The sequence below is a fragment of the Netta rufina genome (assembly GCF_964035555.1).
Source record: "Netta rufina genome assembly, chromosome: 1".
Lineage (NCBI taxonomy): Eukaryota > Metazoa > Chordata > Aves > Anseriformes > Anatidae > Netta > Netta rufina.
This window is the reverse complement of record NC_140123.1, coordinates 27,656,328-27,669,822: the sequence shown is the minus strand read 5'-3', so window position 1 is coordinate 27,669,822 and position 13,495 is coordinate 27,656,328. Positions and strand designations below refer to the sequence as shown.

At 40.3% G+C, this 13,495-nt stretch overlaps 1 protein-coding gene across 1 annotated transcript in view; it reads left to right on the top strand.

Annotated features, from left to right (window-relative positions):
- The window catches only part of FOXO1 (forkhead box O1), a 63,259-nt gene extending 50,176 nt beyond the window's left edge, over positions 1 to 13,083 (top strand). Inside the window, exons 2-3 of the mRNA XM_084298087.1 lie at positions 8,495 to 9,851; positions 10,239 to 13,083. Of these exons, the coding sequence (XP_084154213.1) occupies positions 8,495 to 9,838 (1,344 nt within the window). The 3' untranslated portion in view covers positions 9,839 to 9,851; positions 10,239 to 13,083. The remainder of the gene's footprint in view (positions 1 to 8,494; positions 9,852 to 10,238) is intronic.
- The last annotated feature ends 412 nt before the right edge of the window (positions 13,084 to 13,495 follow it).

The window sequence follows — 13,495 nt, the reverse complement described above, 5'->3', positions numbered from 1 at the left end:
TTTTTTGTGAAGTTCTCTGAATGTCCACAAAAGCCCGTGTAAAAACTGAGCCCTATTTTCGGACGATGGTTTTTCTCACCTCAGTGCTTTATGCTGAGACTTTGGCCTATTTCTCACCTTTGTGCTGCTTGTTTGTCAGAACGTGTTTCTAGTGCTCCTTATAACATCGCTGCTGGGCTAATTGGTATTGATATATTTAGCGTGTATACACATTTGTGCCTCTTCATTAGAGCTAACGAATGTCAATAAAAGGCAGCTTAGATTTAAAAAGAGAAAAGAGGGAAGCTTTCTATAAACAGTGCAGCAGTCTTTGTGATGAATTGGGTGTAACCGTGGAGAGTGGCAGAGGTGAAGCAGGCTGTCTGTTAAACAGGAAACGAGTGATTAACATTTTTTGTCCTACCGATCGTAATTATTCCCACTGGCTGAAAAAAAATAAACACCCCTCGATCTCTCCTTATGGTAGTCAGAGAATGAAATTTGACGTTATTAGTCATTCTGGCATTGTATGGATGAGCTGCTACTTTATTACTCCAAGTATTTGTATTTATTTTAATAAACTTATAATTGTGATTTGTGTCTACCTTACAATAACCTGTCTGTGCTCTGCATTCAGCAACAGCTTTTGCCTTGAACTATTGCCCCTGCTGCCGTGCTTGTGTCCTCTGCATAGCTTCATTCATGGTTGTTGTATTAGAGCCTGCAGTGAGTAATTGTAACGGGGCCACCGGTCTGCTGCAAATCACAGCGGCCTTCCTCATGGCTTATTGCACTATAGATAATTCTAATCATTTTAATCCCTTTGATGAGTGTGCATTAGAGGCGCTGAGTAGTGCTAATCTTGGCTGTGCTGTCATTCGGAGTGGCATTGGGGTATCTGCAGGTCTTCTTTATCTTACCTTTCTTGAGAAAAGTAGTAAATTATTCAAAGAGATACATTTTTTGGTACATGTGATAATATTCTATGGGGCTTTCTTGGAAGGTAATAATCATATCCCTTACCTCTGATGGTTTATTAATTGAGTCGTCCATCAGCTTTTCTATTATATGACCTGGGACCGATGTCAAGGCACACAGGTTGTGTTACCCATCCTCCTCCTCTGCTGCTTTGCATTACTGACGTGATTGCAGCAGAGGCTGGTTCTGAAGTCCAAAGGTCTGAGAAAGCTTTAAGAAGGAGGCAAGGAGGTCCTGATTATCAGGAGAAATTGACTTCAAAATGTCCCTCTTCAGTGAGGCTTTGTCTTGGCTTGCTTTGTCACTAATGAAGTTAGGAAATGCTCCTTCTTCATCAGAAGCATATATGCATAAATGTATGCATATACATATATTTGTTCCATATTTGTGGAAAACAGAACTGTCTATCTATGAACAGGAAGCCTCGTATTTGTCAAACACTTGTCTTTGTCTGTCCTAACAGCAGTCTTAAAGCTTCAGTTTTGCAATGGCAATATTGGGATTTGTCTAGATCACAAAATACATAGTCCCCCCTGCTAGCTTTGCATTATTTTTTTCATCTGATACCCATGTCTTCCCTTATTTTCTACTATTCACAACTTTTATTTTATCCTGGTGGTTATTTGCTTTTATGTTTTTATATTACTGTGTTGCTTTCTTAATGTTGCCTTTCTTTTACCCGTTTCATACCTACAATTGATAGTTTTTAGACAAACCTGTTATCTGTCTTGGCTTCCCAGATGATTTTACCAGAGATGGAGGAAGTTCCATTTGACAACCCTCTTTTAAATATCCCTCAATTTTCATACACATTTTCGTCTGTTGTTTTTCCTAATCAGTGTCACTTGGTTTCCTCGTCTTTGAAATGCTAACAAATGTTTGTATTTTTGGTGTGTGCTGTGTTGGTATTGTATCATGCCTGTAGTGTGGTTATTATAGAAATAAATGTATTTATAAGACACAGAGTACAGAAGGGTGGTCATGAGAAGTTCATGTTGGGGGTCATGTCAATTGGAGCAGTCTCCAGGTGCATGCTAGCCTTGTATGTACGCTTCTTATTTTATGTATTACACAGTTCATGGATTTTATACTCATCCTTTCTAAATGGTCGTGTAGAGAAACTAGGCAGGTGTTGCCATTTTATTAGAAACATCCAAACTGCTATTATGGAAAAGTGCTTTAAATGAGTCTGCCTAGAATGAAGATTAATAATGTATCTGGGAGTCGTGGTTGGGAATTACTCAAATACGTGTCAGTAGAGCTGCTGGTTCTGACATGTACGTGTGCATAGCCAAGTCCCTTAAACATCCCTGTCTGGAGCTGTGCATGTATTTTCTGTTACTACATATTATGTTTCAGAGGAGAAAGCTCCAGTGGTTGTGAAATCCCCTCCAGTCCCTGGTGCCACGTGGGGCAATGGGATGCAACCTGGAGGATGGCCAACCCTTCTACAGCTGTGGAAAGGAAATGCAATAGGGTATAAATCTGCGGATTTAACTGCAGAAGGAGTAGGACTTAGATTAACACCAATGAAATAGGGGCACAATAGGCCTCCTCTGTCCATGTATAGTGATCATACACTGGTAATATACAATCTGTTACATTCTTGTATATTCACGGAAGGAACAAGGGATTGCTGAAATCTCATCAAACGAAACGGTCTGTGAAAGTACCTCCATGTTCAGAGATGATGTTTCATGGGTGGTGCTCTGGGAAAGACTCTCGCTATTGCTACCATCAGTAATGAAAAGCCCAGAGATACAGTATGAGGTCCCCGTAGGAGGGTTGAAGTGTTTCTGCAGCTTTTCCAGCTGAAACTTCTTAGCCACGTAACAGCGCAGGATAAAAATGAAGTCAAACAAAGGCACCCCCCTAAGAACAAAGGACCTAAAAAAGCATGACCTGTTTGGGAGGAAATCCTGCCTTTCCACCTTCATGCAGCTGCAGGTGGCAAATTGCCAGCCTCTTCTAAATACGACTGTTTGACCTGAGGGTAAGTGACATGCTTTCTGTCCGTGCTCTTATCAGACAACCGAGAAGGTTTCTGAGCCATAAGGAAAGAATGCAGCAATTGGGTGGCAAAGGTAGCTATTCCATTAGCAACTGAAACCTCTGACACTGCAGCCAGATGTGTGGTCATGTTGGTGAACACTGTGGTATCAGGAACCCTCTTGAGAGAGAAATATGGCCTAAGGCTCTTTTATGAACAAGTGTGCTATCATTTGACCAAACATTTTTGGGTGTCAAACACCAGCTCTGAGCCAAGCCCAAGCACGATATGCAGTATCTGCCTCTGAACTTTTCATATCTCATAGTTAAGACAAAGAGCCTGCCTTACAGCAGACTGTCATGCCTAAAGAAATCTTGCTACATCTGGAGTTTACAATGTGCTCTTTCCTCCTTTGTCTCCTCACCATGCCCATGAAAACTTGGCAAGATGGCTGGAAGGCACAGCAAAGTGGGTGCAGCATAACTATTCCAAGCAGACTTGTCTATTTTGCCAAGCATGGTCTAACTCAGCCTTGAACAGATGCCACGTGGTGCCACTTGCCATGGTTAGCCCCTGCTGCTGTCTGGTTGTTAATGTTGAAGGAGCCCTGAGCATGTCCTGACAGTCCTTTGCATACTTTCCTGGGAGTTTTTTTTTTTATGACTTATTTGTAGAGTGGCTGAGGCTCCAAGAGGAAGGCGATTTGAACATCTGGAACTGCTGTAGAGTTCTAAGACATAGACCTTGAGAGGTGGGTCTGATGTCCTCTGTGACAGCATAAGGAAATCCTGGGGTCTCCCTTTTGCTTTAGTGCTCTTTCCACAGAGGGACTCTGTTGCTTCTTCTTCCTTCTGTAAGATGTCAGTAATGTTGGTCACTGACACGTATCAGCCAACAGTGTTCATGGCATGCACCTCTCAACAGTGATGATGCTAATTGATGAGTTGATGAACTTCCATCCTACCAGTCCTCAAGCCTGACTTTCTTACCAGGCATGTTCCTGTTGCAATATTCTCTAACTCTTAATTAAAATAAATAAGCAATCTCCTGCTCCACCTCATTTTTCCCCCTTCATTTACAGTTATCTGAAAGGGTCATAGCAAAAGCAGTCTTGAAGTGTCATATTTACTGACAGTTTCTCTCCACGTTACAAATCTATTTCAGATTTTGTTTGGGGAAGTATGAGAGTTACAGTCAGGTACTGTACCCAACCTGCATTTGCAGCCATTTCAGCTGATGGCAGTGCAAACTGACTAGCAGCACGTGTAGACCATCCTCTTGAATAAGGCATAGGAAGCAGTGGACTGCTGAAATGTCTTCTGAGTGAAAAATTGGTAGGCAACTGGGACAGTTGATTTTAATACAAATACTTGACCTGTGTATTGCGGATGCAGTATTCCTCTTACCTTACTGTCTCCCACTTCATTACAACTGCATCTTCCTCCAGAGGTCAACTCTTTCTGCCTTTGTTGACAGTTACTGATGAATATATTTTCCGAGATGCTCTGGTGTGCTTTATTGCAATAACATGAGTATCTGCAGCTTGGTAGCAGATCTGTGATACAAGATTGTTTTTGTAAAAAATACCAACCGTTGCATCCATTCCTTGCTCTCCCTTTTTTTTGGTGGCCATCACAGCACTGTAGCTGAACAGGGAGTGAAGGAAGCTCAGTATGGACCTTCATGGGAAATTACAACACGTGAGTCTCACAGCTCCCTGGAGTTTGATCCACAGTTTGATCCTGGGAAAGTCTGCAGTGAGCCTGGGTTATTGGTGAGGTCGGCAGTAGGGTTATACAGGAGCTCTTGCTCTGCTTCCCTCTCCTGTGCATACTCCAAGGAATGCAGTGGACAAAAGATGGCCAGTGTGACTGTCTGGGCTCTCTTTAAGTAAAAGCCTACAATATTGTCAAGTTCAATAAAGCAACTGTTTTTTCAAGTGTTTCTTTTTAGTAAGACACCAAACCAATTAAAAAAAGAAAATATACTTCAATTTAAAGAGGGATATGACTTTTTCAGCAGTTAGTCAGGGTAACCTTAGGTTGCATGTTTTAATATAGGTACCTCATGAGTTTAAATGCAGTACTAGACATCAGCATTGCTACTGGCACCCAGGGATTAAATGTCTCAGACTTTTATCATTTTAAAATATAGAGCAGTTTGAGTTTATTTGTTGTTTAGAAGAGCAAGCCGGGTGTTCTTGCTTACAGTGTGGTTCAGCTTCAAGAAATGTTGGAAGAGCAGATGAACGATATAAATGTGTAGATTCAAATGAATCATTTTCTTGGCCTCATTAGTTTTATTAGCTGGTATGTGCTCATTACACTACATTTAGCAAATATTGGTTTTGCATATTTTGGCTCTTAATCAGCAAGGAATGATAATCATATCCATAGCTGATAGTCATTCTGCTGAAGAAGTATGACTGAAGTATGAAGTATGTGATGAAGTTTGAAGGCCAAACAGGAGCAGAGGCTTCCAGAGCTTCATCTCAAGCACACAAACTCAGTCCCAGGAAACACCCCACAGGTGGCAGCAGTCCTGCCGGAGTCATAACGTGGGTCTGATAAAATTCCAGCAGGGATGCTTTCGGAATGACCTGGCATGCATTGCCGGTGCATGGAAACCTGGCTGGAGATGCAGCCAATTGCTTTCTGTATCCTTCAGGTGGGATTTGAGAGACTTTGCTTCAAAGTCCTGCCGAAAGCCGCGGTCTGAAGCGTCTTGCAGCGTGCTGAGGCGGCAGGGCTGCGGCTGGCGGTGCCGCTTCTCCGGCTGCCAAGATCCACTGCTGAAACTATACTTTTTTATCAGGTCATGTTTGCGTCTGGCAAAGATTTGTAGACACAACATCATTAACAGCAGTGCATATTTTCACAAGATTTACCTCTTCAACACTTTTTTCCAAGTTAGTAAATCATAGCTTCTTTAATGTCCTGCTGGCTGCGTGAAAAACAGGAATTTATGTAACAAGCTCTGGGCCGCAAACCTTTTCCTGTTAGGAAAATTTTTTTTTTCATTGTTGGCAGTGTTAGGAGACAGCTCTGTTACTCAAAGAGCGACCTCAGATGTCCTCAGTACAATAATACCAGATTATGATATTTTTGATGACTAAGGAATAGCAGTAATTTCTTAAATATTTAACACTTCTTTTGCAGAGGAGAGGGAGCTGAGCACTAGCATGGGATTTTCTCTGCCTGATGTTTTGCGTGTTCGATATGCTTATTTTGATAGTAAACAGTAAGCCTGAGCCAACTGGGTATGTTTACAAAATACAATAAAAAAATGAACTGGCGCAGGAGGTTTTTTAATCAACAGACGTGCAGAACAACTTTCTTGCGACATTGCTAAATCTGGAATTGTGTCAGCCTTTAATTCAGCTGTGGCCCTACAGTGAAAACAAAGGGCTGGCGGGGCTGGCTCCCAACCCTCCCTGGCCCTTACAACCACAGCCACGGGCAGGTCCAGAGACGGATTTTGGGGCTTACCCTCCTGACACGGCGCTAACACTGCATTACGAAGACGTCAGGTGGTGGGGGAAGGCGGATGCTTGCCTTGAGCCCTGCAAGTCACTGAGCATTCGCAAGCCTAAAGCTATGCAGAGGCGAGCCCCAGATGATATTTTTACAGGGCCACATGTGGTGAAAATAAAATTTCAAGGCCTTCCCTCATGCCCTGTCGCTAGATAGAAGATGAGTTTTTGATTGCAGGGTTAGCATAGCCTGACTGCAGTGAAGAGACACGGTCCTGTGGCAATTAGTTAATATCAGAGAGATTGGCTTCCTTTCAAAATTAAATGAGGAAATGCTGAAATTGTCACTGGTGTTGATTTAACCGGGATAATTTGTTAAAGATGGTTCTCTGGATTGAAAGGAGAGTTTGGAAAGGCTTCTGAAGTTAGGCAGATGCTTTGACTCCCTGCTGTGCTGGCTGAACCACGCTCTGCCACGAGGCTGCTTTCCCCCATCTTCTGCTGTCCAGGAGGGACCCGTTTGGTGTGAGGCTGTGCTCTTGGGGTATTCTCACAGTACTGCTGCATATAAGGTGTTACAGTCCTGTCCAGGACTTCTTGCTGCCTTCATCTGCTGAAGGTCTCCTCTTTGACCCCAGAGTAAGCTTTCCTGTTGAGCTCTGCAGGTGGCCAGGCCTGCTTTGGCTGATTGAGCTTCCACAGTCCACAGTGTGCCATGGCCATGGCAGGGAGTTTGAGCCTCAGCTCTCTGGTTGGAGGCAAGCCCCATTAGATGACTCTTTTCACCTGGTGTGGCTCCTTCTTATGGTTGTTGCTGCTTTCCTTCTGTCAGCTGGATGTATTGAGAATGATGCAAGATGTGCATATTGGCAGTATCTTGGAGAAAGGAAGACCCATTTCTGGAGATGCTCCTGTCACTGGTGGCATTCTGGGCTTGGGAAATGCAGGAGATAGTGAAAAGCTTGAGTACTCCCTGGTCTGTCTTGGCACAAGATATCTTGTGCCATCAGGTATTACAAGGGTCAACATTGTTTGATAAAATGTTGATTTTGAAAGAGAAAGATGTTTTAAGACTGAAGTCTTAAATGCAGTTTTGTCTGTGCTATTTGCATTCCTTTCTGCCTCATGATTTCTTAGACAATTTGTGGTTTTTATATACAAAAATTAGAACTTAGTCCTCAACTGATTTCTATAAGTTTTTTCTCACTTAACACAAGTAATATAAGCCTCACTAATGTTCAGTGGCAATATGCATGGGCTGGCATGTTTGCAGTGTTTAGAGATGTGCATGATGAGATCCCCTTATAAGGACTATAAAACAGGATCTAGCATTCCTGAACATTGCATAAAATAATAATAATAATAAAAAAAGGAATTGCTAAATGCAATCAGGTTCAACTCATCAGAATGAAGCTGATAATGAGATCTTCAGTGGTCTTTGTTTTCTGATATACTTTGTCTCTTATATGGGGGATCTGTAGTTCCTCCTGTATGAGGAATCAACTACTTCAGTACTTTTAACTCTTCATAATGTCAGATGTGATCTTGCCAAATGGCAGACAAATTAATTTGGCAACTCTCTGCAAGTTTTAGCCACTTCTCAGTGGTGCACTGATAGAAATATTTCCAGACTGACATGTTTTCCCATTTCACAATTACCCCTATGTTTTCTAGTGAAATTAGAGTATGTTTGCAAAAGCAAATAAAAACATGCCATAAAAGAAGCATCTTTTCTTTGTTTGAAAGAATCAAAACTGTGCAAGCAAGGGTATTAGCATGCAGTGGAAGTCTTGTTCATTGCAGCAGGTTTTCTTGTAAGGAGAGTTGATGTGAAAGACTTTCCTGAAATGTATGTAATGTTCAGCATGTTAAGTATCTCCTTTTGTACAGATGAATGTATAACTGGGGACCACAGTTAAGAATATGGCATTCGGAAATGTAGCTGAATGAAAGGACTCAGTTCTGAAATAATTTTTTCCTGAAGTGGCTCTTACACATGTAACATTATAAGAGGCCTCTCTTTCAACGCCCTCAGAAATGCATCCTGTGCTCTTACACCTTATTTTGTTTTTCAGAATTCAATCCGTCACAACCTGTCTCTGCATAGCAAGTTCATCAGAGTGCAGAATGAGGGAACAGGGAAGAGTTCCTGGTGGATGCTCAATCCTGAAGGAGGAAAGAGTGGCAAGTCTCCGAGGAGGCGAGCGGCATCCATGGATAACAACAGCAAGTTTGCAAAAAGCAGAGGCAGAGCTGCCAAGAAAAAAGCCTCCCTTCAGTCTGGTCAAGAGGGGAATGGCGACAGCCCTGGATCGCAGTTCTCGAAGTGGCCTGCAAGCCCCAGCTCGCACAGCAACGATGACTTTGATAACTGGAGTACATTTCGACCTAGAACTAGCTCTAATGCTAGTACAATTAGTGGAAGACTTTCTCCTATTTTGCCAGAGCAAGATGATCTTGGAGACGGGGATGTGCACTCCATGGTATACCCATCATCAGCCACCAAAATGACTTCTACTCTACCCAGCCTTTCAGAGATGAGTAATTCGGAGAACATGGAAAATCTTTTGGATAACCTTAATCTTTTGTCACCTAATACGTCAATGACTGTGTCAACCCAGTCTTCATCTGCTACCCTGATGCAGCAAACACCAGGTTACTCATTTGCATCCTCGACCACAAGTATAGGTTCACCAAATCCAGACTACAGGAAATTTACGTATGCTCAAGCTAGCATGAACTCTTTGCCCCAAATTCCTATGCAGACTCTTCAAGACAGTAAATCAAGCTATGGATCGATGAGCCAATATAACTGTCCTGCAGGACTTCTGAAGGAGTTACTGACTTCTGATTCTCCTCCGCACAACGATATCTTGGCATCAGTAGACACTGGTGTTTCCCAGGCTGGTGGCAGGGCGCTGGGCCAAGGTGTGCTGATGGTCACTAATTCGGTGATGCCAGGTTATGGCAGTCAGCCACCCCACAACAAAATGATGAACCCTAATGCCTGCCCTCACCAAGGACATAACCAGCCAACACCTGCAGTTAATGGTCGTGCCTTGTCACACACAGTGAACCCCATGTCACATACTTCAGGTCTAAATCGCTTGTCGACAGTGAAGACTTCGTTACAAGTGCCTATGAGTCATCCAATGCAGATGAATGCTATGAACCCATATGCCCCTGTTAACAGTTGCAACGGCTATGGAAGGGTGGGAATCGTTTCCCTCCACCAGGAGAAGCTTCCCAGTGACTTAGATGACATGTTAATTGAACGGTTGGACTGTGACATGGAGTCAATTATTCGTAATGACCTTATGGATGGAGAAACGTTAGATTTTAACTTTGACAGTGTATTGCCTAACCAAAGTTTTCAGCACAGCGTAAAGACAACCACACACAGTTGGGTGTCAGGCTAGGATGTAGTAGGAGGTAAGCTGTGCTTTTTATAATAAATCTGAAAAAGAGCTTAAAGGGAAAAGAGATGTCAAATGCTTAAAATCTGGGTGATCGCTTGTGTTGGCATGTGAAATGCCTCTGTTATAGTCAGTGATTTTCCAGTCCTTTATGAGTTTGTAAATCAGGTTTGCACTGGTGCATTAGGATTGCCATGTACTGACTTCTGTACTTCATGTGGAGCAGTAATGTAATGTTTTGCCATTAGTATTTTAAACCAAAAACTTTCTGGTAACTAACAATTAATGAAAACAATTTTTCCCCATTTAAGTTATTTTAAAGCTAGTTTGCGCATATTTTAATAGAATTAATCTTTTGGTGTGAATGTTAATTTGTTGTTGTTGTTGTTGTTCTTTTTCCTAGGCTACGGTTAAATTCTCCAGACTTGTCTGACAGCAGGAACTGAGAAAAGCAGTACAAAGATGTCCTTCACCTTCCTTTTTAATTTTCTTGACAGAGCTGTGCGCATGCACTAGCTTTTTTTTTTGTGTCTTTTTTTTCTCTTTTTCTTCCTTTCGTCAGAGTTGGCAGCAGACAGAGTATTTTCCTGTACAGGATGTTTGCCCAAGGTTTGCAGGTTATGTGCTGCTGTAGATAAGAACTGTGCCATTGGAAATTTCATTACTCTGAAGTGCCAAATTCACTACACCATATAATCACAGCAAAGACTCTTACTTACATCATGTTGTGCTTTCAGTTTTGTACAGTATGATCTGTAGAAGAAGAATTGTTTTTTAAGACTATCTGTTTTGGTCCAAGAAAAGTTTATAAACTTTTGTAAGAATACTGTGATGATCTCATGCCCTAAGTAAGTTTAACCTTCATTGATGTTACCTGTGTTCTGATGAATTGAGATAACTGTGGACTTGCCTTGCAGCAGTATGAACTGCTTTATTTTACTTAAAATTGCCACACATTTCATATGGGAACAGAACAGCCTGTTAATATGATCCTAATAAACTCACTGACTATTTACAACAAACAGTAGGTTAAATGCCATTTGATAAGTTACCTGTATTCATGTAAATTTATGCAAGAATATATCTGGATTTCATTGTCAGACTAATGACTTTGTTGTTGGATTTAAGATAATTTTTGGAATACTTTCCAAGCTATTTTTCTTATAATTAAAATCTACTTTTGTTACATAGGCAACTTAAAAAAAAATAATTCTGAGATCGGGCAGCATTCATAACCTCTTCATTTTGTACAGTATTTTAACTGGATTAAGTACATGTTTTTATAAATTTCCCTAGCACTTGGAAGTGCTAATAAAGGAAAAGCTTAATAAGTATCTTGAATACAAAACATTTCTGTCCCTTTTTTTGTTGTGTGATGTATAAATATAGACAACTTTATGTTTAGGAAATATTTAATCAGTTTTATATATGCATTTTTAGAAATGTCATCTGCTTCTACTATCATTTTAACTCTGACTACCACAAAGTGTTAAGAATTCATTGTTAGGTGCTTGTACAATGCTTCTCATTTATATTTATTTCATGGAGGTCTCATAATGTTTGTACACTCAAGAGCAGGACCATTTGGAGAAAATTCATAATTTTAGTAAAATTAATGACAAAATTCCCATTTTTATCAATTAACACTAGTTCTAGTGTCGGTGTTTCTTTTGACAAGTGGTATGTTTAAGTCAGCAGAAGTACTGCTTTTCAACGGAAGGCTAAAATTTGCATTGCCCCCTGTTCCAGGAGAAAAAAAAATAATTTTTGAGTAAGAAAGAAAAAGTAAGTCGAAAATACAAGAACTTTAGAGAGAGCATTAATGGTAGAGGCCTCGTTCCTGTGGAAACACTTGCTCTTGTTTGAGTAGGCACATTGACCAGAACATTTTCAGGGTTGCATCTTGGATAAGCGATTTCTGACTTTTTTGCAATTAAATTATGCAGTTTTCAAGGATGTGTGGAGTATGGGCCTCACCACCTGTCTTTCCATTGGTTGCTACACATCATTTGTGTTAGAGAAATCTTTGGAGCCGATGGGATGAACATTAACAGTTTTTGTGCTAGGGCTGGCTGTTGTGAAGCAGGGGAATGAAATGTTTTCACTGACTTCTGTTTTATATATGTACCCTACAACTGAAAAATATTCTAACTTAAACTCTTCTTCCCTGTAGTGATGGAGTATGGTGGAGAAAGAAATGGGATGTGCCAAGAAAATGAAGTTTAGCAACAAGCCATATATTTAATGATCCTGTTATGACTTTCCTAAAACTCTTCAATGTATCTATTGATGTGCTAGCATTTAGCTCCCTGTTGGGCTTAAATCACTACTAATTACAGCTGGTCTGAATTTTTAGATATCTTATTACAGTTGTCAGCAATTCCAGAGGCTGATGTTAGGCTGTCTTGTGATACAGGATCTCCCCCTGTGTGGTAGAGGTCTTTGAACTTCTGTTGAGCAAAAGAAATGTTTGTAGTGGTGAAGTCTCAATGAAACAGCCTGCTTTTAGAGTGAATCTCTCTAATAGCATCTCCACTGTCAACTTCACAGTCTCTGAGACTCAATGGTAAACCCTGGCAATGGAACAAGCAAAGGGCTCCCATGTAGGTTTCTGAAGACCATTCTTTCTGCTACATGTGCAAAAATGTTTGCTCCCAAATGGGCACTGATATGCATAGGCCAATGTAGTCACAAAATTCACTTTTGTGTGCCAAGAAAGCAGCACCTAATGCTAAAACTCCATCGGGTTGTAGCTGAACATGCTACATTTAACAATATACCTCCTGTTTATTATTTACTGCTACTGTATAAATTCCTGCATACAGATATTTTCTTTATTTCTTTTTATAACTATGAAAAACATAAATGTAGCCGTTCCTGAGTTACAACAGCCTGTAGGAAGCCCCTTTTAATTACTGACAGAAAACAATTGTAGATAATCAGAGGTTTTGGGTTGTGTGGTCAAATTTATTTTCTTTTGTGTGGTGCCATTCTAATATTTTGCAATTGTAATTCTGAAATACTGTGAAGTCTGATGAAGGGCATATTGTCTGTCTTGAAAACAAACATTATGTGACCTCTAGTAATAAATCCTTTTTCAGTAAAAGTACCAAGTTTCTGGAGTAACTTAGTTTGTCAGAATTGTTGTAAATGATTGGTTTGTGAATTGTGCGGATGATCTTACCTATGCAGCCTTGTTTTTGACTTTTCTCTGGTTTGTACTGTTATTAAAAGTTTATTGTATTATAGAGCTGTTCAGATATTTTAAATATAAAGATGTATTGTTTCCATAATATAGCTATATGATATATGTTTAGGTAGTAGATGCATTAATTGGAAAGCTCTGCTTTGATAAACTGACAATTTGCCTACACTTATAAGCAAAATTCATATTGCTTATTATTGGCTTAAGTCAACAGAGCATCCCTAAGAAGAGAAGATAAAATTGGACCAATTATAAAAACAGTATAAAATTTGCACTTGTTAAACCACTGGATGTATGTTAGTACTTTTTTATTTTTTTACTGATTTGAAATTCCTATTTTCATTATGAAATTGCTAGGATCCTTAATTTATGACTGATTTTAAATAAGGTATTCTCATTGTTATTATTTTTTTTTTTTTGGTAATCATAATGTAAAATGCAGCATGGTTTATGCA